General features: G+C 32.8%; 1 protein-coding gene across 7 annotated transcripts in view; it reads left to right on the forward strand.

Annotated features, from left to right (window-relative positions):
- Nucleotides 1-6,770: 6,770 nt before the first annotated feature.
- The window catches only part of LOC141539578 (cation channel sperm-associated auxiliary subunit epsilon-like), a 130,769-nt gene continuing 111,117 nt past the window's right edge, over nt 6,771-26,422 (forward strand). Inside the window, exons 1-4 of one of the 7 annotated variants that reach the window (XM_074262550.1) lie at nt 6,771-6,976; nt 20,632-20,680; nt 21,845-21,918; nt 25,599-25,668. In XM_074262550.1, the coding sequence (XP_074118651.1) occupies nt 6,909-6,976; nt 20,632-20,680; nt 21,845-21,918; nt 25,599-25,668 (261 nt within the window). In that variant the 5' untranslated portion in view covers nt 6,771-6,908. Of the gene's footprint in view, nt 7,058-20,631; nt 20,681-21,844; nt 21,919-25,596; nt 25,669-26,422 lie in introns of those variants that run through there. The other 6 variants (XM_074262554.1, XM_074262555.1, XM_074262552.1 and 3 more) reach the window with 6 other exon arrangements.

Here is a 26,422-nt window from a genome sequence, read left to right on the forward strand (position 1 = left end):
ACAGAAGTCTTTGCTATCCATTTTTAAAGTAAAATATATCCAATTAAATATTTAAGCTTTTTAAACATTTTGACCACTTTCTTTTAACACTCAAAAAAGTTACTTTTCAAATAATATTTCTAATACAATGATTTCCCAAATATCATAATATTAGAAAAAATTTAGAAACATTAATAACATATGTAATATGTATTTAAAACTTCTAACAAAAGTTATTACCAGTCAGATTACTTTGATTCAATCAAATTCATTTCCAAATTCTACATAGAAAATCATTCATTTTATTAACTTTTGGTATCATAAACTAATTACATGAAAACCCAAGTATAGGGTAATCCAGTATGGAACAACTATGTCCAGTGAAAAAATAATATTTATATAATTATTACCATGTGCCAGGCACTATGTTAATTTCATTATTTTTCAATCATTATTTTCAATTGTGTCCAACTCTTGGTGATCTCATTTGGGTTTTTTTTTTTTAGCAAAGATCTTGAAGCAAAAGTTTTGCCATTTTACAGCTTATTTTACAGATAAAGCAATTAAGGCAAACAGGGTTAATTGACTTGCCCAGGGTTCAAAAGCAATTAAATATCCAAGGCCAGACATTGTTTTAAACAATTGATAAATATTATATCATTTAATCCTCCCAACAACCCTGGAAGATAGATATCTTCATTATCCCATTTTCACATGAAAAAACTAAGGCAAACAGGCACATAGCTTGCTGAATATCACACCGCTAATATGTTTCTGAGACTACATTTGAACATCAGTTTTCCAATCCATATTTCTAATCCAGTGTGTCTCTCTCTAATGCCAAATATCAAATGTGTTTAGCATTAAGTTCTAATTTACCACTATTATCCTAGTAGAACACATCTCTTTGTAAATGAGATCACATAATTTAGTTTCAGTACCATAAAAAAACTTCAATCAAATCAAATTTGTGTAATCACAAAAAGTAACATTTAGAACTTCAAATTTCCTCCAAGAGCCATGAGCTGCCTGCTCTTCAAATTTTGGAGGTCTACATTATAACCTGATAGGATACTGACTGTCTGGAATTGCTAACAGGTGTTTCTTTAAAAGTTTTCTCATATTCTTCTTATGGCAACAGACCAAGAGCTTCTCTAACTTCTTTCCAAACTCCAAACCTTTTTCCCCTTAAACCTCCATTCATGAAGTCAGTACAAAAGTGACTTTAATTTTCCTTAGCTTTCCTTTCAGTTCCTTTTATCCTTAATTTCTTGAACTGTCTTTCTTCTTTCCTTTTTATAATTCTCTAGGGGACTTAGTTTATAAACTACTAATTTACCCAAATAATTAAATTCTGCTGAATCATTTCCAACAGGGTTCCACAAACCAGGAAAAAAAAGAAAATGGAAAGAAAAATTCTTTCCTAGTCTCAACTGTCAGAGGCAGAAAGAAAGGATCTCAAAGTTTTCATTGTTTTCTCTCATAGAGAGTGTGATCAAAGGTCAGTAAAAGTAAATAGATCACTTTGAGATTTCATTAGTTGACCAGCTCCCTTTTAAGTTCCTTTTTCATCCTCAGGTATTATGAAAATTGATCCACATTATTCACAACTGGTAACAGGTGAGGTGGAGGGTGGCTGTTTTCAGGCTCCTTTTTGTTTTCTAACTCTCCCTTTCCATTTCTTAATCTGTTTTCCTCAGCCTTTTCCCTTGAGTTTCAGAGGCTCTTTAAATAGTACTAAAAATCTCATTTTTGCCTAGGCTTTTGAACTTTAAGTCTTCTATTTAGTATCCAATGTCCAGATTTTTATCTGGCCAGATTTTTTCCCCATTAATTTTCCCAATCCCTACCAAGAATCACTGCTCAGTTGTGGATTCAAGTGGAAGAATTTACTTGGTCCCAAGCTGCAATAGGTGGTCTATCAAAAGTTCACAGAAAACTCACCCTTCCTCCTCCCTTTTGAACATTGTATTCCCTGCACTGAGACACTTGGTGCTTGCTTGTCTGTTGTCTTACCTACCTCCCACACAAGAGCCTTCTCTTCTTTGTGCACAAATGAGAAGAAAAAAAAAAGAAAAATTGGGTTTAATGACCTACTTTTTCTTTATATTCCTGAGCTTGGCATTAATTGTCCAATCACTTCACTCTGGTGAAGTGCTAGAGAAGTCCTTGCTAGCCCACTTCAGAGAAAAATAAAAACCTGTATTGGCTTCCCTTCCAGAATAAAATTCCCCAGTGAGAGACTCTGGGCAAAATGAGTCTCTTGGCTGAGCTTCGCCAAAAAATAGTTAAGAAAAAAGATTTTTGGACCTTGTCCTCAAGAATGAAGCAAACTCAGAAGGAGAAAACTTTAAAAGGTTTATTATGGCACCAAATCAGGTTCTAAATTCAAATTTCGCACTGTTTTTAGAGATGAGTTTTGTAATAAGGAAAAGATAGTCCTGCTAGGTACACATTTCAAAAGGAGATGGACTAGTGTTATCAGAGAAGAGTTTGCAGTCTGAGTAGTTGAAGATTGCTAAAAGGCTATCAAATCACATTAATTGCTGTTTTGAGGAGGGGGAATCATTTTGAAGGATATAAAATAAGCCTACAAAAATCATCAGCATTTATATATGTTAATAACAAAACCTGGCAGAAACAGACAGAAAGGGAAATTCCATTTAAAATAATTATAGAAAATATAAACTATCTGGGAGTCTACTGGTATGACAAATCCAATAAATATATAAATACAATTACAAGACACTTTTCACACAAAATCAGACTTAAACAACTGGAAAAAATATCAGTTGCTTGTGGATAAACAAAGCTAATATAATTTAAAAAAAAAAAAAAAAGAAAGTTCTACTAAATTAATCCACTTATTCAGTTCCACATCAAAGTGCCAAAAAGTTAGCTAGAAAAAATGATAACAGAATTCACCTGGAAGAATAAAAGATTTTTTAAAATGGGAGAAAAACACAAAAAAGGTAGCCTTGTTATATCAGACTTGAAACTACATTATAAAGTGGGTATCAACAAAACCATTTCACTAAAAAATAGTGGTGGACAAGACAGATAGGTTACAATAGTCAATGACAATAGTAGTCTACTATTTGATAAACCCAAAGACTCCAGCTTCTAGAATTAGAACTCGTTGGCTGACAAAAATTCCAGACAAAACTGGAAAAAATATGGCAGAAACTAGACATAGAACAACATCTCACTCTCTATACTAAGATAAAATCCAAATGGATTCATGATTTAAACATAAAGGATGAAACTATGATACTATAAGCAAATGAGGAGAGCAAGGAATAGTTTACCTGTTCATTTTTGGAGAAGAGAATAATTTATGGCCAAAGAAGTATAGAACATTATAAAATGCAAAAGGAATAATTTTGATTACATTAAATTAAAAAGGTTTTCCGAAACAAAACAAATCCAGCCAAGATTAGAAGAGAATTGGAATAAAAATTTTGGAGCCATTATTTCTGATAAAGGTCCCATTTCTTATATAAATATATATTATATATATATTATATATATGTATATATATATATATATATCTTTTTATTTACAAGATATATGCATGGATAATTTTTCAGCATTGACAATTGCAAAACCTTTTGTTCCAACTTTTCCCCTCCTTCCTCCCACCCCTCCCCCAGATGGCAGGTTGACCAATACATGTTAAATATGTTAAAGTATAAGTTAAATACAATATATACATATATATATATATATACATATATATATATATATATATATATATATATATATACATGTCCATAGTTATTTTGCTGTACAAAAAGAATTGGACTTTGAAATAGTGTACAATTAGCCTATGAAGGAAATCCAAAATGCAGGTGAACAAAATTAGAGGGATTGGGAATTCTATGTAGTGGTTCATAGTCATCTCCCTGAATTCTTTCACTGGGTATAACTAGTTCAATTCATTACTGCTCTATTGGAGCTGATTTGGTTCATCTCATTGTTGAAGAGGGCCATATCTATCAGAATTGATCATCATATAGTATTGTTGAAGTATATAATGATCTCCTGGTCCTGCTCATTTCACTCAGCAGCAGTTCATGTAAGTCTCTCCAGGCCTTTCTGAAATCATCCTGCTGGTCATTTCTTACAGAACAATAATACTCCATAATATTCATATACCACAATTTATTCAGCCATTCTCCAATTGATGGGCATCCACTCAGTTTCCAGTTTCTAGTCACTACAAAGAGGGCTGCCATAAATATTCTTGCACATACAGGTCCCTTTCCCTTCTTTAAAATCTCTTTGGGATATAAGCCCAGTAGTAACATTGCTAGATCAAAGGGTATGCACACTTTGATAACTTTTTGATCATAGTTCAAAATCATTCTCCAGAATGGCTAGATGTATTCACAATTCCACCAACAATCAGTGTCCCAGTTTTCCCACATCCCCTCCAACATTCATCATTATTCTTTCCTGTTATCTTAGCCAATCTAACAAGTGTGTAGTGGTATTTCAGAGTTGTCTTAATTTGCATTTCTCTGATTAATAATTATTTGGAGCATCTTTTCAAATGGCTAGAAATAGTTTCCATTTCTTCATCCAAAAATTGTCTGTTCATATCCTTTGACCATTTATCAATTGGAGAATGGCTTGATTTCTTATAAATTAGAGTCAATTCTCTACATATAAAGGTCTCATTTCTAAAATATATAAAGAGCTATGTCAAATTTATAAGAATATAAGTCATTCCCCAACTGACAAATAGCCAAGAAATATGAACAGACAACTTCCAGATAAAAAAAATTAAAGCCATCTGTAGTCACATGAATAAATGCTCAAAATCACCATTGATTAGGGAAATGCAAATTAAATTGACTTTGAGCTACCACTTCGTACCTATCAGATTGGCTAAAATGACAGCAAAAGATGATAAATATTGGAGGGGTGGTGGGAAAAGTGTACCACTAATGCACTGTTATTGGAGTTGTGAATTGATCCAGCCATTCTGGAGAGCATTTTGGAACTTTGCCCAAAGAGCTATAAAACTGTGCATACCTTTGATTTAGCAGTGCAACTACTGAGTCTATATCCCAAAGAAATCATAAAACAGGGAAAAGGACCCACATGTGCAAAAAATGTAGGAAGTAGCTCTTTTTGTGGTAACTGGAAATTGAACAGATATCTATCAATTATGAAATGCCTGAATAAGTATATCAATGCAATAGAATCTTATTGTGTTCTATAAGAAATGATGAGCAATCTGATTTCAGAGAAGCCTGAAAGACTTACATGAACTGATGCTGAGTGAAGTGAGCAGATCCAGGAAAACACAGAACACACAAAACAGAAAACAGCACAGAAAACACAGAAACAGCAAAATTATGTGATGATCAACTCAACTATGATAGACTTAGCTCTTCTCAGCAATGTAATGATCCAAGACAATTCCAATAGTTTTGGGATAGAAAATGCCACTTACATCCAGAGCTCTCTCTATGGAGATTGAATGTGTATTTTCATCTTGGTTTTTGTTTGCTTTTTCTTTCTCATGGTTTTTCCTTTTTGTTCTGATATTCTTTCATGACATAATTAAGGGAAATATGTTTTAAATGATTGTAAATGTATAACCTATATCAGATTGTTTGCTGTTTTAAAGAGGGAGAAGGTAAAGAATGAAAGGAGAAAAAAAAATTTGGAACGCAAAATCTTGCAAAAAGTAGAAAATTTTTACAAGAAAACTTATTTTAAAATAAAGTATTAAAATTTTAAAAAACAACAAAAATACATGCAGCTGCCCTTTCCTATCTTTGGGTTGGCATGTATTTTGACTGCCCTGCCTTCTGATTGATACCTGCCATCATATTTGGGGGCACACTTACTTTTGGCCACTCCTTAGGAGTGGGCTGGCACATATAACTAGGAAAGGGAAATGTAAAATCATGGGTTCACATATTAATTTGTCGTTAGTGACTAAATTCTGTACAGAATATGTTTAAGCCATTATTTAGGCCAAAGAAGGCAACATAAAAAGATATATTCGTTTATTTTTATCAGTTATTCACCAGACACAAAGTCTTCAGACTCACCCTGGTCGGTAATCATTGATGTAATCCAATCCCAAATTTTTTACAAGTGAAGAAGCTGAAGCCCAAAGTGAGGAAATAATTTGTGAAAGTCTTGACCACAACTCTCTTTTCCCCACTTTCTCACTCCCCCACTCCCACCCCGGGAAAGTGTAATACCTCCTTAAGACACTTAGTTTTTTCCCGGTTTTGGTATTACTTAAATGGAAGAGTTCCCACAATCGCAGTAGTTGATAATGTTTTTAATCACTGCAGGGTAGATTTTGCTTCCCCTTCTCCTCCCCGCCCCCACCCCCATCAAACCCCATAATTTCACTGAGGAGAGGAGCACTGCTGCGGGACAATAAATCGTCTGGAGTGATTTACTCAGAGTCACGGCTGCCCTTTAGTATGGAAGTTGGAACTTTTATTGAGCTTAGCCCGACTTCGAGGCCGGAAGTCCTTTATTCTGCCTCTCTAGTCCATAATAAGTTAATAACGCTCGCTCAGATGCTGAGGGCTTCACCAGAAAACTTAGTACAAGTCAACTAGCCTGCTTCATTCTGTAAAAATTCCCTCAGAAATTTCAAAGTAAGCTTGTCTCTTTCCCACAATGGGAGCCTCGTGGCTAACAGCTATAGGTTACACGGACATCGTGACACTACTAGATGCCCGCCTTTTGGCCAGTGAAAGGGGATGGAATGCTAACTATTGTGCTTTGATTTGCTCTCTCCCTAGCCGACGCAGAGGAAGGTAACGGCTGGCAGCGAGGTTCCTTAGGAGTTCTTGGCCGCGCGGCCTGTCAGTTGGGCGCAGCTTGCCGACTTCAGATGCGAGAGGAAAACGCAGCTGCTGCCGCTATACATAAGGTTCTTCCTCGCCATGTTTTGGAAGAAAGTCGTAGCTGCGGGAGTGTTATTACTGCTGGGCTACAGCTCAGCTTTGTGGAGGTAACGGATTAACCTGGGGCAAGGGGTGAGCGACTTCCCTCCAGGAGCTGCAGACGTCTCCTATGAGCCGTATGAAGATTGGTATCAAATGGTTTCAATCTTAATTTTATTAACTCCCCCTCTGTCCGATATCGAAGATAGAGGAGAAAGCCGCTGACCTTAGTACTTCCTTTCCTGATGACCCTGTTTCTGTGCTAGCTTTGTCTCCCTCAGAATTCATTCTTTTGCAAACCTTTGGGGAAATTTTTTTTTATTTTTTTAAGCGAACAACAATTAAGCAAGAACAGGACCAATATATGTGATTTAATATGTCAAAGATCATGTGAGAAAATGGATCTCTTTAGCACTTTGTATGAAAAGGAAGCTAAGACAACATACTTAGCTCTGTGCTTAGAGTGTAAGCTTTTTGAGGGAAGAAACTATTTTGCCTTTACACTTCAGCTATCACTTAAAAATACTGGTTGATTATTTCATAAGATAGTTTTGTAGATGAAACAAGATGATGTAAATCATCTCTGTCTCATTGAAACCCTAATGTACCCTTTCTGGCTAGTAATAGGCAGGAAAAAGTGAGGGGTAGGTGAATAGGAGATTCCTTTCCCAGTGGATGCCCTTGTGTTCAAAGTACTGAAATGATTAGTTTTATCTTCATTTATATAAAGTGAAACCTGTAAACATCGATTGCTCAGCTGGTATTTCCCCCGCCCCCAGCTCTATCACAAAAGGATAAATAAGCTTATGACTTTGTTGTTATATAAAAAGCCCTTTTTTTATAAAGGAGGTCCGTGTGTTTATTCAGCCCAATATCCTTTAATATTTATGACTATAGAATTCTGGGTTGAGAATTTGATTTCAGAATAATGTCTTTGAGAAAAGAAAAGCTGCATATAGATTCAATGCAAAAAAAAATTTCATCTATTTTCAGAATATTTGCTAAGGCAGAATAAAAACAGGTACTTTTAATCACAATAGGAAGAGTTTCAATAACAGTTAAATCACAGCATTTTGAGTGGGGCAACCTATTTCACTTGTCTCCCCTTACTTTCTTATTAGAAGAGGACCTTTCCTCCTACTTTAATGAGAAAATAATAGTGACCTACCTTAGTTTTTTCTACCCCAGACTTCAAAACCCTCTTCACCTTCATCCATACTATTGTTCCCCTATTCTTCAATCTTTGAAAAAACAAAATCTTCAAAGGCAGGGAATAGTTTTATACTTTTAGTATCATGGTAGGTAGTAGGTGTTTAATGAATTTTTTTGATTGATTTGACCCTTCTTTGCCAAAGTCAATTCTACTATTGTGCTAGGTCTAACCTTTTCCAATTTTCTTTTCATTTACTCCTCTTGTTCTATCTTCGGTCCATCCCCAGGAAATGGTTTCTTTTCAATTGCCTACAGATATCCTAAAAAACTTGCTGGGAGGCTGAGAAAATGGAGAGAAGGGACTCTATAAAAGGGATGCTTCAAAACAGAAGTGACTATTGACAGGTTGAATATTTGGAGTGAAAATGACTTCAAGGATTTTGGTATAATAGTATTAGAGATTTGGAAGAAAGAAGGGTTTGGGAGAAAAGATAATGAGTTCTGTTTGGGACATATAGAATTTAAGATGCCTTTTAGATATCTAGTAGGCAGCTGATGATTCCAGACTGAAGATGAGGAAAGGTTTCAGAGGAATGTGAAATGAATCCATGGGAACCTGATATCAAGCAAGATAGTGTAGGAGCAGAGGGGGCAGAGCCAAGATGGCATAGAGGAGACAAGTCTTTTTTTCTAAGCTCTCCCCACGATCCTCAAACTAACAGTAAATCTAGCCTCTGAACTGGTTTTGGAGTGACTGAACCCATGAATATTGGGAATGTAACAAATTAACCAGCAGAAGATAATTACAAAGATCTTCAGAAAAAGTCTAATTCAATTGGGCACAGAGGGAAGTAGGCCAAGTGCAGGTGGGCTGAGCTCATTTGCCAGATTTAGGCAGCACACAATCCAGGGTGGTATGGGCTTCACACATAGGAGAATCTATCAGAACAAATCTACAGCAGTGTTGCCTACTTTGCTCTGGTTGGAAGCCAGTAGATCAGCAGACTAGTTATAATACATCCATACAAACAACAAAAGGCAAATAGTATACCCCTAAACATGAGAATTTCACAAGACCTGGCCATGCCCACTCTAACACCAGAAGTTAGTCAGCAATTATCCAGTACAGCCACCACTGCTCTTAGAGGAAGTTTGGACAATCTTCCCCTTTCCCTAAAAGCATACCTCAACTTTTTTTAAAAATGAGCAAAAAAGTAAAAAGAACTCTGACCATAGATAGTTTTTATGGTGAAAGAGAAGAAAAGATTTCAAACCCTGAGGTCACTAAAAGCTGATTGTCTCCACATGAAGCCCCAAAGGGTAATATATAAATTGATCCCCCTCTCACAAGACTTTCTTGAAAGAAATTTAAAAGGATCTTTAAAAGGATCTAGAAAAAAATGAGGAAAATAAATGAGAAGTTTGCAAGAGGTTTTGGAAAAGGAAACACAGAAATTATATGAAGAAAACTCCTTACAAAATAGACTTAATGAAATGGAAAAAGAAAAAAACTCCCTGAAAAACAGATATGTGAAATGGAAAAAGAAACAAATTTCAGAAAGCCAAATTTGTGAAATGGAAAAAGAAAATAACTTTTTTAAAAATCAGAATTAGTGAAATTGGGGGGAAAACCCATAGAACAAAACAATTCATTTAAAAATTCAATTGGTCAAATATAAAAAGAACTTTAAAAAGGTAGCTGAAGAAAATAATTTACTAAAAATCAGAACTGAGCTAATGAAATGATTCAATGTGACATCAAGACTCAGTCAAGCAAAACCAAAAAAAAAATTGAAAAAATAGAAGAAAATGTAAAAGATAACATAGAAGGAGAAGAGGGTCCTGGACAGACCCTTCAAGGACCTCTAAGTATTGATGACTTGGATAAAGATCCAGCAAAAGAGAATCAGAAGTAGTCAAATAGAAGAACCAGGCTAGAGATATGTCAAGAAGAGATGATTCAGAAGTGATCAATAGTGTCAAAGGCTGCAGAGAGGTAAAGGAAAAGGAGGATTGAGAAGTCCATTAGATTTGATAATGAAGATATTATTAGCAATTTTGAAGAAAGCAGTTTCAGTTCAATGATGAGGTTAGAAGACATTAGACTAAAGAGGAGTTGGAATAAGAGATCTCTTCACAACAGTGGAAGGAGTGGGGAGTGTCCACCTCTTCTGTCCTGAAGTTGAGACCAAGAGACCAAGATCTCCTATAATTATTGTACTGCAATAGTACTACCTCCTTTAAATTCACTTGATTTTTTTTTTTTGCTGAGGAAATTGGGGTTAAGTGACTTGTCCAGGGTCACACTGTTAGGAAGTATTAAGTATCTGAGGCCAGATTTGAACTCAAGTCCTTCTGACCTCAGGACCAGCACTCTATTCACTGCTAGCTACCCATTGGCTTGCTTCTTTAGATATTTTACTTTTCCATATGGATTTTGTTATTTTTTTTCTTGTTCTGCCTTTGATAACCCTAACCCTTTGATAACTTATACTGATAAAGCATTAAAACTGTAAGTTAACTTTTCATTCCTATTGTATTGTCATATTATAGCTATTAACAGTGAATATTCCTCTAGATACTTAAGTTCTTTATTTCTTTAAGAAGAACTTTATAATTATATCTATGGAAGTATTTTTTGTGATTTGGCAAATTGATTCCCAAGTATTTCATGCATCTCATCGTTATTTGGAATGGGATTTCACATCATATTATTGTTTCTACTTAAGAGAAATGCTATTCTGTAACTTTGCCAAAGTTTTTGATTGTCTCAATATCTTTAATGATTCCCTAGGATTTTTAAAAGTAAATCATCATATCATTAGTAAATAGAAAGTTTTTAATCTCTTTTTTACCTCTCTTTATGCCTTTAATTTTTTTATTATCTGATTGCTATTTTTAGCATTTACAGAATGACATCTGATAATAGTGGGAAAAATGGATATCCTTGCTTCATTCTACTGGAAAAAACTTATGTATCCTCATTTTATATTTGCTAATTTGGGGTTCTATATAGATACTTTATATGATATTTTTGAAGTCCTCCTATGCCTGTATTCTGTGGATTATTTGGGGAGGGGTGCGTGTTGTTCTTTGTCAAAGGTTTTTTTTTTTTAATCTACTTTGATAATCATGTGGCTTTGGTTTAATTTTTATTATGATTATGTTGATCTTCTAATTTTGAACTATCCTTTCATCCCTGGTTTAAATACAATTCTTGTCATAATGATTTCTTTGATCAATATAAGCTGTTTGATAGGAATTAATTTAAAAGTTTTTAAATTGATAATATTGTTCTCTGGTTCTCCTATATTTTATCCTTTCCTAGTTTTAAATATTACACTATTATTTGTCTCATTAAAAAGAATCTGGTAGAATTCTGTCTTTTTCAATTTTTAAGAATCATTTGAATAATATTAGCACCAAATGTTTTTTAAAAGTTTAATAAAATTGTCTGATGAATCTGTCAGAACCAGGGTTATTTTTTATTTAGTAGTCTTTTAATAACTAGTTTTATTTTTTTCTAAGATTGGATTATTTACAATATTTATTTCATTTTTTATGTTTTTTATTTTCAAGGTATTTCTCTTTTTTGTATGTGTCCTCGTGGTAGCACATAACTATGAAAAAATAGATTCTGATAATTTTTTTTTAATTTCTTTTGGTTTTGTTGTGGTTTCTATCTTGTTCATACACTCTTTTGTTGATTTCTTTTTCTATTCTCTTTAAAATCAAATTAATGAAAGTTATCAATATTATTATCCTTAGAGCATATCAGCTCTAAATTTGTTTGTAGATTATTACTTCCTTTCTGTATAATGTAATCTCCATGTTTAACTTTTTTATGTTCTGAGTTTTGTTTTTGCTTTGTCTAAAAACATAATTATAACTCCTTCTTCTTTGGATTTGCTGAATAAGAAGCAAATTTTATTTCAGCCTTTCATTTTTATCCTGCATATGTCTTTGCTTTTTAGATATGTATCCTGTAAGAAACAAATTGTGAGGTTTTATTTTTCTATCCTATCATTCACCTTTTTATTTTGTTAGATTGTATAATCCATTAAAGGGATTTAAAATTAGGAGCATCTGGTTTATATATTCCTCCATTTGTGTCAAATACTTTTTTCCCAAATTAGGATTTTTTTGTCTCCTCTTCCTCTATAAATGTAGTACTTTGTTTCTTCAGTTATTTTAACTTCATCTACTCTAACACTATTTTTCTTCCCCTCACTTCAAGCTCTTCCCTCCATTTGTTGTTTTTTCTCCTAATTCTGGAGTACTTAACTTAATAATTCCTTTTTATTATTCCTTTCATAAAGTTACTTAACTCTTCCCTTCTTTTTTCTACTCAGTTAAATGGGGAAATAAAATCCACTTTCTTTCCCTTCCCCTTCAATTTATTTTATTGTTTTACTTTCATTTTCTGCATCTTTCTATAAAAAATAGATTTCATTATCTTTATATCTTCCCTTTTAATCTTTCAAATCTTAGTCCTTTAATTTAGGTATTCCCTATAGAATTAATGTTTTTAAGATACTTTTTGAAGTTCTCGCTTCTAAACAGTTTCAATGCTATTGCAATGTAGACCTTGGGCCGTTTTTAATATTTGTGCCTCACTCCAGAAGTACTGGTTTCCGAAGATGATGTAGAGGATAGATGTATTGTTCTATGTAAAGAATTTACATTTGTCCCTGATGTTGATATTCATTCCTACTATTTGCTCTCCCTACAATCATTTTTTCCACTAGTCAAGAAATTTTTATTTGTTTATATCTTATCTCCCTTCTAGGTTTCAATTACTAACATTGTCTCCTTACTCTTTTGAAGCAAAGTGAGTTATCACTCTAAATACCTCATCTTTTCAGACTATACTCATTGTAAGGTTACCTTTCCATTTATGGAAACTCTTCAATGGTCATATTCTTCACTGGGACTTCTTCCCACTATTTCTTATCCATTCCCCTTTTTTATTTCTTTCCTTTACCTTCTCATTCATTTTCCTCCAACCCACTTCTTCCTATGAGACTACAGGATTTATTTTCCTTTGTTGTTAAACCATTATTTGATTAGGTCACATCATATATTTTCCCCTTTATCTATTTCTTCACACTATTATCCTCATATTTTGCTATTCATTCCTCCAGTCAAAAAATTAATTCATTTATTAGCAGGATGTTATGGAGGTTTAGTCCATGATTTTTCATTACTGTTTCTCTAGCTTTACTCTTTCTATTTGACCTGCTTTCACTCTTCTTTTTGTGTACTTTTTAAAAGAAATCTCTTACTGATATTGTTACTGTATTTGTTTGCCTTTTATTCTATTGTCTGAGTGTTTTAAAAAGTTGGCTCAGAACTTTTTGTGTTTAAAGAGAAAGGTGTTTGAGGACCTCTTTTTATTGACCATCCATTTTATTATTAATATTATTATTAGAAAATCTCAGTTTTAGAAGGTTTGTCACCTTGGTTTGCATTTTAAGATCATATACTCTTTGGAACATATTATTCCATTCCATCTTCCAATTTTTGATGCATACAAAAGTCATGTGTTCTTCAAATTTGCTTTCCTTTCTATTTGAAGATCCTTCTACAAGTCACTTGCAGGATTTATTGTCCTTCATTGAAATTGTTCAATTTAACTATTACGTATCTTCAAATTGCAACATGAGCTTTTTGTTTTGTTTTCTTTTTGTAAAGGCCATTTGTGGATTCTTTCAATTGCCCCTTGTTTGGTTTTCTGAAATTTTGGGCAGTTGTTTTATTTTGTTTCTTGTTATTTCTTATAGTATGACACTCAGGTTTTCTGATGTGTAATGTTCTTTGGGGAGACCGATCATCCTTAAATTGCTTCTATGCATTTTGTTTCTGAGATCAGTGTGTTTTACTTGAATGGAAATCATGTTTTCTTTGATTATTATTGTTTCTTGCTTAACTCTTCTTTCAGATTTGTTCTTCATTTTTGTGTATTTTTATTCTCAATCAGTTCTCCATTTTGTTTTTTAAGTGAAACTTGCCACCACAGATTCAAGTTTTTTTCTACTTTATTGGTTACTTGTGCCGTGCAGATCACAAAGTCTGCTTTTACATTTCTTATTTCTCTTTTAAATCATTTGGAAATCTTTCTCCATGGTTCCATTCTCTCTTGGTAATCCACAAGGGCCTTTGCCTTAGGAGGTGTTGATTCATTTTCCTTTGTCTTATTATATTTATTTATAAATTTATAAATATTTATAAATTTATTTAGCTGATCATAGGTTCTATTATGTTAACACTTTCTCTATTGGTTTATCTGCTAAAGGTTTTGAACTTGAGTTTTCTGTCCCGAGATCGTTGTGATTTTAGTCTTTTTTTTTTTCTTATATCTTATTTCTCGTTTTCTGATCACTTATTTGGTGGTAACTATCTTGGGAACGAGACTTCAAAACTCTCTTGGTCTCTTTCCATGCTTGGCAATTTGTTTCATTGGTTTCAGTCTCTTCCCCAAAAGATTTATGGGGGAATAAAGCTGAGCCCAATTGAATGCTGGGCCCTTTCAGGTTTAATTAAGCATCACATGGCTGTCATCCTGCTCCAATTCTCTGTTTCTCAGTTCTATAGCTGAACTTTGTTGTATCATAGAGTACTGCCAAGTTATAACCCAGACAGCAAACTTTTGACTTTTTGTGGTCCAGAAAAGAGAAGACAGAAAAAATGCAGTTGATTTTTATTACAAACCTGTAGTTATCTTCTGTAGTTCTACTTGAGAATGATGACTGGTAGGGTTCAGAATGCTTCATGAGTTGGGGTTGGGATTAGCTTTGTCTGATGTTGGTTCATCTTACTGTCATATTATTAGGGTTCTTGGTCTCAGTTCAGAGAGATGGTAGAAATTGCTCCATCTCTTGGACATAATTCATATTTTGGAGAAATTGGAAAGGTGATTGGAGAAAATGTCTAGTCCTACATCTTTTTAGTCACAAGACCCAAAACTATCCCATCTGTGAATTTTTAAGTGTTTCAATTGCTCAGCCCTCCTTTCTACCTCAAAACTGTACTCCCAATAAGAACTATGAGGGGAAAAAAAGAGAAAAAAATTCTAACAAATAACCATAATCAAGTCATATGAATCTACATAAAGGTCAGATGCAAAAATGTATGTTTCTTTCCTTACCCTAAGTCAGGATATAGGCAACTTTCATAATATATTGGTCAAAGATTTGGTCATTGCATTGATTAGAGCAGAATGCCTTTAACTTTTTTTACTCATGACACATTTTCTTTTTTTCTATTTGTTTAATATTTTCCAGTTATATGTAAAATGATTTTTAAAAATTTTGTTTTTAAAGTCCTGGGTTCCAGATTTTCTCCCTCCTTCCCTCCTCTTCATTCCTAGTAAAAAAGACACATAAATGGTTATGCAAACATTTCCATAAAAGTCATATTATGAAAGAAAACATAGATCTGCCCCATAAAAACTCTCAAGAAAAGTTTTGGGTTTTTTTGTTTGTTTGTTTTTTACAGAAGTATACTTCAATCTGTATTCAGACACAATCAGTTCTTTCTCTGCTACTGGATAGCATTTTTCATCATAAGTCCTTCAGAGTAGTCTTGGATCATTGTATTGCTGAGAAAAGAAAAGTCATTCATTACTGAAATCCTCCAGTATTGATATTACTTTGTACACAATACATTTCCTTTTGTATGAGTTCATGGGGGAGTTTTCAGATTTTTCTGACAGCACCCTGCTCATCATTTTTTATAAAACAATAGTATTCTATCATAATCACATACCATAATTTATTCAGCCATTCCTCAATTGATGGGCATCCTCTCAATTTCCAATTCTTTGCATTGAAAAAAGAGCTGTTATAAATATTTTTGTACTTATAAGTCCTTTTCCTCTTTTTAGAAAATATTTTTGGGGATACATGCCTAGTAGTGGTATTGTTATGTCTAAGGGTATGCGTGATTTTATAACCTTTTGGGCATAGTTCCAAATTGCTCTGCAGAATGGTTGAATCAGTTCACAATTCCACCAACAATTTTTTTCCACATTCTTCCCAACATTTGTCATTTTTTTTGGCTCACTGGATAATTAACAGGTATGAGGGAGTACCACACAATTGTTTCTTTTTTTTTTTTTTTTTTTTGGAATTTTTTTCCACAGTATATATGCATGAGTAATTTTTTTTAGAATATTATCCCTTGTATTCATTTTTCCAAATTATCTCCCCCTCCTTTCACTCCCTCCCCCCAATGACAGGCAATCCCATACATTTTACATGTGTTACAATATAACTTAGATACAATATATGTGTGTAAATACCAATTTCTTGTTGCACATTAAGTATTAGATTCCAAAGGTATAAGTAACCTGGGTAGATAGACAGTAGTGCTAACAATTTACATTCACTTTCCAGTGTTCCTTCTCTGGGTGTAGTTATTTCTGTCCATCATTGATCAACTGGAAGTGAGTTGGATCTTCTTTATGTTGAAGATATCCACTTCTATCAGAATACATCTTCATACAGCATTGAAGTGTAGTGATCTTCTAGTCCTATTCATTTCACTCAGCATCAGTTGATGTAAGTCTCTCCAAGCCTCTCTGTATTCCTCCTGCTGGTCATTTCTTACAGAGCAATAATATTCCATAACCTTCAGATACCATAATTTACCCAACCATTCTCCAATTGATGGACATCCATTCATCTTCCAGTTTCTAGCTACAACAAAAAGAGCTGCCACAAACATTTTGGCACATACAGGTCCCTTTCCACTCTTTAGTATTTCTTTGGGATATAAGCCCAATAGCAGCAATGCTGGGTCAAAGGGTATGCACAGTTTGATAATTTTTTGGGCGTTAGTTCCAGATTGCTCTCCAGAATGGTTGGATTCTTTCACAACTCCACCAACAATGTATCAGTGTCCCAGTTTTCTCACATCATCTCCAACATTCATCATTATTTGTTCCTGTCATCTTAGCCAATCTGACAGGCACACAATTGTTTCAATTGACATTTCTTCAACCAATAGTGAATTAGAGTATTTTTTTTCAGTGTAACTATAAATAGCTTGATTAATTCATTTGAAAACTAGTCACATCTTTTTATCATTTATCAATTTGAGAATGGCTCTTATTTTTATAAATTTGACTCAGTTCCCTATACATTTGAGAAATGAGGCTTTCATCAGAGAAATGTGCTTCAAAGTATTTTGCACAATTATTATTGCTAACTGTGTACTTCCTTGTTCTATTCTCTCTGTCCTTTCACCTTCTTCCATTTCAAGAGTGTTTTACTTCTGATCACCCCCTTCCCCAATGTGTCTTCCCTCTGCCAACCTTCCCCCTTTTTGTGTTCACTTCCTCTCCTACATTACTGCTAGGTAAGATAGATTTCTAATATCCATATTGAGTATGTATGTTATTTCCTTTTTGAGCCAATTCTAATGAGAGTAAGGTTCTCTCTATCCCTTCACTCTTCTTCTTCCCCTCCAGTATAAAAGCTTTTTCTTGCCTCTTTTATGGCAGATAATTTTTTCCATTGCACTTTTCCCTTTCCCTTTCTCCCAGTACATTCCTTTCTCATCCCTTAATTTTATTTTTCAAATATTATTCCTTCATACTTTGATGTAGAAGCTTCTAAATTTTGTGTCATCCTGACTATGGTTCTACCTTACTTGAATTGTTTGTTTCTGGATACTTGCAAGATTTTTTTGCCCTGGGAGTTACAAATTTTAGCTATAATATGCCTGGGAGTATTCATCTTGGTATCGCTTTCAGATATTAGTAGATTTTTTTTCAATTTCTATTTTACTCTCTGGTTTTTGATTATTAGGACAGTTTTCCTTAATGTTTTGCTGGATGATGCCTAATTTCTCTTTTTGATCATGGTCCAATAATTTTAAACTTACTTCTCCTGAATCTATTTTCCATCTCAGTTGTTTTTCCAATGAGATATTTCACATTGTTTTCTATCTTTTCCATGTTTCCATTTTGTTTTATTGTTTTTTGCTTTCTCATAGTCATTAGCTTGACTATTTGTTTAATTCTAATTTTTAAGGAATTATTTTTCTCAATGAGCTTTTGTACCTTCTTTCCTATTTAGCCATTTTGCTTTTTAAGGCATTTTTTTCTTCATTACCTTTTTGTATTTTCTTTTGCACTACTCTCAATTCTCTTCTCAATTTTTCCTCTACCTCTCTTATTTGATTTATAAAGTCCTTTTTGAGCTCTTCCATGACCTGAGACCAATTCTTATTTTTCTTGGAAGCTTTGACTTTATCTTCTTCTGAGTATGTATTTTCATCTAGTTAGTCACTACTGTTACTCTCTCTGAGAGCACCTATTCACTTTCACAGTAATATCATTTATTGATTGTTTCCCCCAGAATCCTGTCTTCTAAAAACATTCAACTTTTGGCCTCTACCTCCCTCCTTATGATGAAAAGTAAGGATGTATACAAGGTAGGAAAGGGGATCAACATTACTAAACTGTAGTTGGAATTATAAGACCCTACTCTTTTGCCTTTTCTCTCTTCAGCTCAGATAATGATTCTTAACTTCCCCCCCAAATTTAATATCCTTTATAATGTGCTTTCTATAACTTAAATGTTTATGACCAATCCTTACTCAAGCACTAATTCTTTCCCAAATTCTGACTCTTCCTCATTCTGTCCCTTTATTTTGAATTTAATTTAGTCAGATACTTAATTTAAATTCTTTGCTTGTGCTACCTTGCTATGCTTGATTCAGATGAGGATGAATTTCATGAGATAGCTTGCTTCACCTATTCAGTCTTGATATTTATATATCCTAATAAATACACTACGATTATGAAAAATACTAAGTTTCTCTGTCTTATTCTTTATTTGTTTATTAGTTGGTTTCTTTTCTCTTCCCTTTTCTTTTCTCTCTTAAAAAACACACAGAACAACAAAACTATTCTTGTGACTGATTTTATCTTTTATTCATTTCTTTGATGCTTGGAGGTTATGGGGTTCTGAAATGATAATGATCCCTTCTATCTCTTCTGATCCCTTGGAAGTAAACACTTCCCTATCACTTAAGCTCTTTAAAAAGTCCAAATGTATTCTTCTAGGTTTGTCTCATTTCTGCTGTTTGTAATTCAAAGATTATTCCCAGCTGTGGTAGGAATGCTTAGAAGTCATTTGTCCTAGTAAAGTTACATATATTTTTTCTTATAGGATTAAATAGCTTTCCAAAATAAGTAATACTTACTTGAGAGTCTTTTCTTTTGCTTTTGTATATAATAATATTCCTGAAAAATCTTGTGAGATGTTGGCTGTATTTCTCTTTCTGTTTAATTATTTTCTTCCTGGTTGTTTATATTTTTTTCTATTTGACCTAGAAACTCTGTATTCAATTGTATTATCATTTTGAGGATTCTTTCAGGATGTGATCTCCTGACTTATTATATTTTCATTTTGTTCACTTTTTAAAATATTTCATTTATGATATTTTGAAATATCTTAACTAGAGGGGGGTTTTTTAATTGGTCATAGTTTTCTGTAAGTTCAGTATTTCTTGAATTATTTGTCTTGTTTTCAAGGTCATTTTTATATTAGTTTTAATTTTTCAATGCATTGCTTTCTAAACCTTATTTCTAGGTTTTCCCCTTACTCACAGATACTTTTCCCTTAGAAGTGACAAAGCTCTTCTTGGAACTTGTTTAACCCTAGACTCACTTGATGCAACTTCCTGATCACCTAAGGAAATAAAACATTTCCCTCCAATATTCCCCACCGCAGATGGTAGTCAAGTCTCTCTGGGATAAGTGGATATTTGAAGATAATACAACTTATGTATGTGCCCTGCTGACCAGATAGTTTCCATATTGAGATGAGAGGGATCATGTATATAGAACTCTGCTTAAAGGCCTCAGCATCCTTATTGCATATCCTTGCTTTGTTAATTTCTCAGTGATTTGCAACTATCTCATTTTATCCAAATCTGAACCTGAACAAGGTACTTGTAGTTGAATCAGCTAGGTGGTACAATATATAGAATGATGGACCTGGAGTCAGCCTCAGATACTGAGTGTGTGACCTTTGGCAAGTCACTTGATCACTCTGCCTCAGATTCCTCAACTATAATATGGAGATAATCATAACACCCACTTCACAGAATTCTTGTGAGGATCAAAAGAGATATTTCAAAGTACTTAGGGCCTAGCACATAGTAGATGTTATATAAATGCTTAACCCCTTGCTTTCCCCTGCTAGCATGAGGTTTACCTAATGGTTATATTAGTGACCTTTTGTCTTCTTTTTATCCCACTGATTTACAATAAATTGACTATTTGGCTAAGATTTTTCCACTTTTTACTAGAGGTTTTTCACTCTCTTAACCTATAATTTGTACCTCTTCATTCATTTCTTCCATTCATTCTTGTCTTTCTTGTTTCTAAGTTCTTCCTATATATTTCAAAAGTTCAAATACAACTTCTAATATGTAGGAAAGATAATTTAACCCTTTGATCTTAGGCAGCTCTCTTAATTTGTATCTACTAAATCAACTATTGACATTTTGTGGTAAAATTAATGTAAATGTTAATATTTGATACTTTTTCCCATAGGTATAGAACAAATTCTAAAAATTATGCTATTTTCAGTACCAGAACAACTGTAAGTATATGATGATTTGAGTTTTTAAAAAATAATATAGTTACTTGTACATAATTTCATAAATCAACTGAGGGCAAACTCAAAACAGAAGTGACTTGATATTTTACCATTGACTTTCAGATGCTGCTCTTCATTAATTAAAAGATTTCTCTCAACGTTTAGTTATGGAAGAGAAAGATAAAGGCTATTCCTTTGTTTTTCTTCATTTAGACAGAAAAGTAAAATCCTAATACTGAATGCTTACTTGTACTAACAAATTCATTATGATGGTTTTTCCAAAATTTCTTTGATTATAGTTTCCTACTTTTCAGACTAGTTGATTATTTACTTTTAACTAGTCACTGAATTAAAATTCTTATAGTCTTAACAAAGACAACTTTGAAAGAATGTGGGGAGGGAATGAACAATAATTACATCCCTACTTGTGTACCATATCAAGGCTATCCTTAGCCATTCTGATCAATATTTTGCCACTAGACCCAGATGGTTTTTAAGGAAAATTAAGGCTGATTACTTTGTACAACCCTCTCTCATTTAAATCCAATTCACTTACATGTCATGGTATCACCTCCCTGATGTCATGGTTCTCTTTGAGAATGATGGACAAAGAGCAACAGCAACAACTATGTGCCTTGTACTGTGTTAAGCACTTTATAACTATTATTTCATTTGATCCTCAAGACAATCTTGTGAGGTAAGTGCTATTATGATTCCCATTTTGCAACTCAGGAAACTAAGGCAGAGGTTAAATGATTTAACTCAGGGTCACATAATAAGTATCTAAAGCCAAATTTGAATCTTCCTGATTCTTGGCATGATACCCCATCCATCCACTGTACCATGTAGCTACCCTAATTATATTTATAGAGATTCATGTGAAAATTCATTTGATAAAGGTAATTTATTAAAAAAGGATCTTAGCCTCTAAGTGCTTCCTAATATCCCCAGCATAAGAGGAAGACTATTCTATCTCTACCAGCTTTCCTAATGAAGTGAGGTGAAGAACAGAAGTTCAGAGAAAGCCCTCTAGTCCCAGTCCAGGAATTGGTTATTTTTCTATACCCAGATCTTATAAGACATCTGTGAGGTAGAAAAAGAAAAGACTAGTCGCATTTAAAGTCTTTAAGATTGTTATAAACATTACTTTTTTGTATATATTTTTAGATCCATTTAGAATATGAAGGACCAAATTTTATAGAATGGGAAGCCCCAGTAGATTGTGACTTTTCAAATCGAAGGTAATATTTTTAATAATTAAAAATGGTTATGTATGTATGTATATATACATGTATATTACATACACTTATATTTAATGAACCTTCAGATTTATCTTGTAGTAGAGTTGCCAAGATCTTAAAAGAATTTCTGAGAATTATGCTAGAAAAATTACTTTTAAACTAGAAAAAAAAATATTGAAAATTGATGAAGGCAGAGATTCAGCCTTACTAATCCAAAGGTTGTTAGATTAAATGAGATAATATATGTAAAGTAATTTCATCAACAAATTATCTAATTTTCCTTATCTAAGGAACAAATCAATGAACTGGTCAAACAACTAAAAAAGATTAGAAAATCCAGTAAATGAAAATTACATCAAAATGAAAAAGATAAATTGTCAAATTCCAAAGAGATAAAATTGAAAACAGCTCAACCACCAGATTAATAAATTAGATTATGTGGTTTAAAAGTAGAAAAATTAATTAAATAAACCACCATCTAATATGATTTTGAAAAGAAAGCTGAATTTCTGGCATTAAAAAGATGAAAAAACAGATTCACAACAAATGAAGGAAAAAGAAAATAAATTATTGAAAGCTTTTATTTATCCTCTTATGACAGTATAATTGAGAAATTAAATGAATGACTATTTATAAAATATAAAAAACTAGATTAACAAAGTAAGACATAATGAATTTAAATTTTAAAAACCAATCTCAGAAAAATAAATTGAATGAAAAATGGTGAGACTCCCAAAAGGAAAAAGAAATTCTATGGGCAGATTTACTAATGACTCTATCAAACATTTGAAGAACAGTTAATACAGTATTACATAAATTATCTGTGAAAATAGGGAAAGAAAGTATTCTATTAAATAGCCGCAAAACAGATATATCCCTGGTACCTAAACTAGGAAGAGGTAAAACAGATAAAAAAGAAACTGTAAGCTAACATCTCTAATACTAATAAAAAACATTAACTATAGTACTATCAAAATTCTGTGTCAACTTATTTTAAAAGATTCTACACTATGACCAGAGTATAGTTATATCAGAAATACAGGATTGGTTTAATAATTTAATAAAATTAATAATAATTAATGTTAATATTACTAACAATAAAATCATATGATTTTATTAAGATGCAAAAGGGAACTCTTGGAAAAATGAACATTTATATTTTTTAAAATGTTAAAAGAATAAGAATAAATATTTAAATATAAGATCTTTTCAATAAGATCAAGGATAAAGCAAAGTTGTCCCTTGTCACCACCATTATTTTTTATAGTTCTAGAAATTCTTGTTACAGTAATAAGAAAAGAAAAATAGAGTTGGCAAAAGAAGAATCAATATGATCGCTTTTTCGAGCTAACATTAAGGACCCCTAAAGAATCAAACAAAAATAATTAAACAATAACTTCACCAAAATAGTTTTTGCAGATTTCTGATTCTGCTATCATCCTTCCTGTATTTTGCCAACAAAATCTAGCTAGAAGGAGGGAGGGAAGCTTACATTCAAGGGAACATTTTATAAAAACCTGACATTGAACTAGAAGAATGATGTATAAACACAAAACACTTCACAGATATGAAAACAGACCTTAATAATTGCCAAAATATTAAGTGCTGGTAGTTGGTCTATGACAATATAGCAAAAAGGATAACGCCATTCAAATTAATTTACAGACTCTATCATACCAATCAAATAATTGAAGTATTACCTTTTAGAATTAGAAATACACACACACACACACACACACACACACACACACACATCTGGTGGAGCAAAATGTCAAGAATCTCATAAAAAATAATAAAAAGTGGACATAATAGGAGTCTAGAAGGATCCAGATCTCAGACTTGTTACTATGATACTAGCAGTATCAAACTTAGAATGTACTGCTACTGATTAATTAATAGAAAAGTTGATCAGTAGAACAGATTAGTAGAACCCAGAAACAATTGAACATAGTAGCATTGTACTTAGTATAAACCAAAGAATTACAACTGCTAGAATCAGGACTTCATGTTCAAGAAAAACTACTGCAAAATTTAGCAGTCTGATAGAAATTAGGGTTAGAGAAATACTTTACATTGGATGCATAATAAGCTCCAAATGAATACATGGCATAAACAAGAAAGGTCATATCATAAACAACTTAGAGAATCAGGGGAAAATACCTTTCCTAATTATCAAAAAGGAACTGTTAATGACCAAGAAAAGGATAAAAAGGATCACAGAAGATAACACAATTTTAATGACATAAAATTTTAAATGTTTTTGTACAATCCAAAGCAATATATTTATTTTACCAGGGCAATAATTAACAGGGAAAAAGCACTTCCTGCAAATTTCTCTTTTAGAGGTCTGATATCCAAGACATATAGGATGTTGATAAAAATATAGAAGAACCACCGATAAATCTTCAAAGGGTATGAAAAAGCAGATCTCAAAAGAAGACAGGCTATAAGCAAACAAATGAAAAATAAATTCTAAATAAGAGATATGCAAACCAAAAGAGCTCTGGAGTGCTATTTATTGTCATCAGATTGTCAAAAACAAAAAAAAAAAAGGAAATTATAATTATTGGAAAGTGTGTGTGGTAGGAGAGGTACATTAATGAGTTGTTAGTGGAGCTGTAAGTATTTCTGGAAAGCAATTGGGAACTATACCCCAGTTACTGAATTGTACATGAAATATTTTGACTCAGAAGTAGCATTTCAAGGCTTATTAAAAATCAATGGAAAAAGTAAATAGTTTATAAGTACAAAATACTTGTAGCATCAATTTGTTTTAGCAAACAATGAGAAACAAAATGAGTGCTGATCAATTAAGAAATGGTTGAACAAATCATGTATGGTATATAAAAACAAGAGAATATAATGCTATAAGAACTGATGAAAGGAATGATGCAATGAAACCCAAAAAGACTTGTATGAACTAAAGCAGAACGAAGTGACCAGAACTAAGAGAAAAAAAAATTTCAATTATTATAAATATTGCCAAGGAAAAAATGTCATAAAAGTTGAACAAATTTAAACAAAATGATAATTTCATATATCCTCTAAGGAAACAAATCTAGTTAAACAGACTCTATAGATAAACTAAGTCAAGATGGAATTAAACACTGAGTTTGAAAAATTCTACATGTATCAGTGACACTGTCAGAAAACTTTTCACAAATAAAATCTTTTGGAGAGGTTTTAAATAGGCCTTCCAAATGATCTGGCTTGGTTACAACAAACATTTCTTAAGGCCAAGTTGTTCATTTGATCCTTTCTCTGCAATTTAAGGAGCTTAATGAAATTATTAATAAAATTATAATAATTAGGTTCAGAGGGAAGAGTTTCATCTCTGGCCTACTTCTGTGTATTTCTCTCTTCTTACACTACTACTTAAATTTAAGAAGAAAAAAAAGCAAAGCAAAGCCTAAGTGATAGGTAGTAGAGATTCTCACTTTCATATGCAAACCTTTTCCGTATACAGGGAAATGTTCATTTCCTGTTGCATTTTGTCAACTTCATAATATAAAAAGAAAAAAAAAAATTAAAAACAGAGCCTCTTCAATTTAGAAGTGAAAGGGGAGGACCATAGAGCTCATCTAGATAAGTCTGCTCATTGATTTGCAACACACATTAGATGTTCATATTAAAATTTAAGGAAAGTATTTAATAGTTTTACATTTTTCTTTTTACTTTAGTTTACCAAAAACAGAAATGCTGTGTGAAGTTGAAGGTGTTCATATAATAAGACCCAAAATTTTGGGTAAGGTAAGTTTAACTATAATTTTTAAAATTTTGATAAACAATTTTCACTTCTTAAAGCTTTATAATGCTTCCTTCTGAATAATAACAGTTCAATATTAACTATAGACTATATTTTGTCTATGAAGAAATTAGATTGGTTGTATGAGAACTTGCATTACTATATAGTGTCAAAATATTTTGGATGTTAACATTTCCCAGAGCTGAGGCCCAGAAAACAGGTTGTGCCCTGGATTTGGCATAATGATAATAATCCTTTGCACTCTGAATGGTATTGCCCTTAAATAAAGTGGATTGTTTGGACTGCCACCAATTATTCACTAAGGGATTTAGCTTCCTTTATTAATTAGGGGGGTCCATCACATTTTCACAATCCCTATTTCTTGTCACTGACTGGTGCTACACTCCTGTTCTTTTCCCAGAACTCTGGTTCTGTGCCCCCACAAGGTGGCCATGACCCCCAATATCTTGAGATAGTGACTGATCCAGTGGGACCCAAGAACAACTGTATTGTCCTAACAAGTGCTAACCATGAGAACTTTCTCAAGATCTAAGAATGATGTGTTGTAGACCAATCCCTTTCATGTATATAAGTGACCCCAGCCTCAGCAGCATTAAGTCCTCCTTTTAAAGAGATGGACTTCTGCCTGCAGGTGTCATTTTCTTCACTCTAAAATTAATTAAACTTCTCTTTATGTTCTGATGCTCCTGTCTCTCAGCTGCTTTGTGCAATTCTGACCATCTATCAGTTAGAGGCTAC

The sequence above is a fragment of the Sminthopsis crassicaudata genome, chromosome 4 (genome assembly GCF_048593235.1).
Source record: "Sminthopsis crassicaudata isolate SCR6 chromosome 4, ASM4859323v1, whole genome shotgun sequence".
Taxonomy (NCBI): Eukaryota; Metazoa; Chordata; class Mammalia; order Dasyuromorphia; family Dasyuridae; genus Sminthopsis; species Sminthopsis crassicaudata.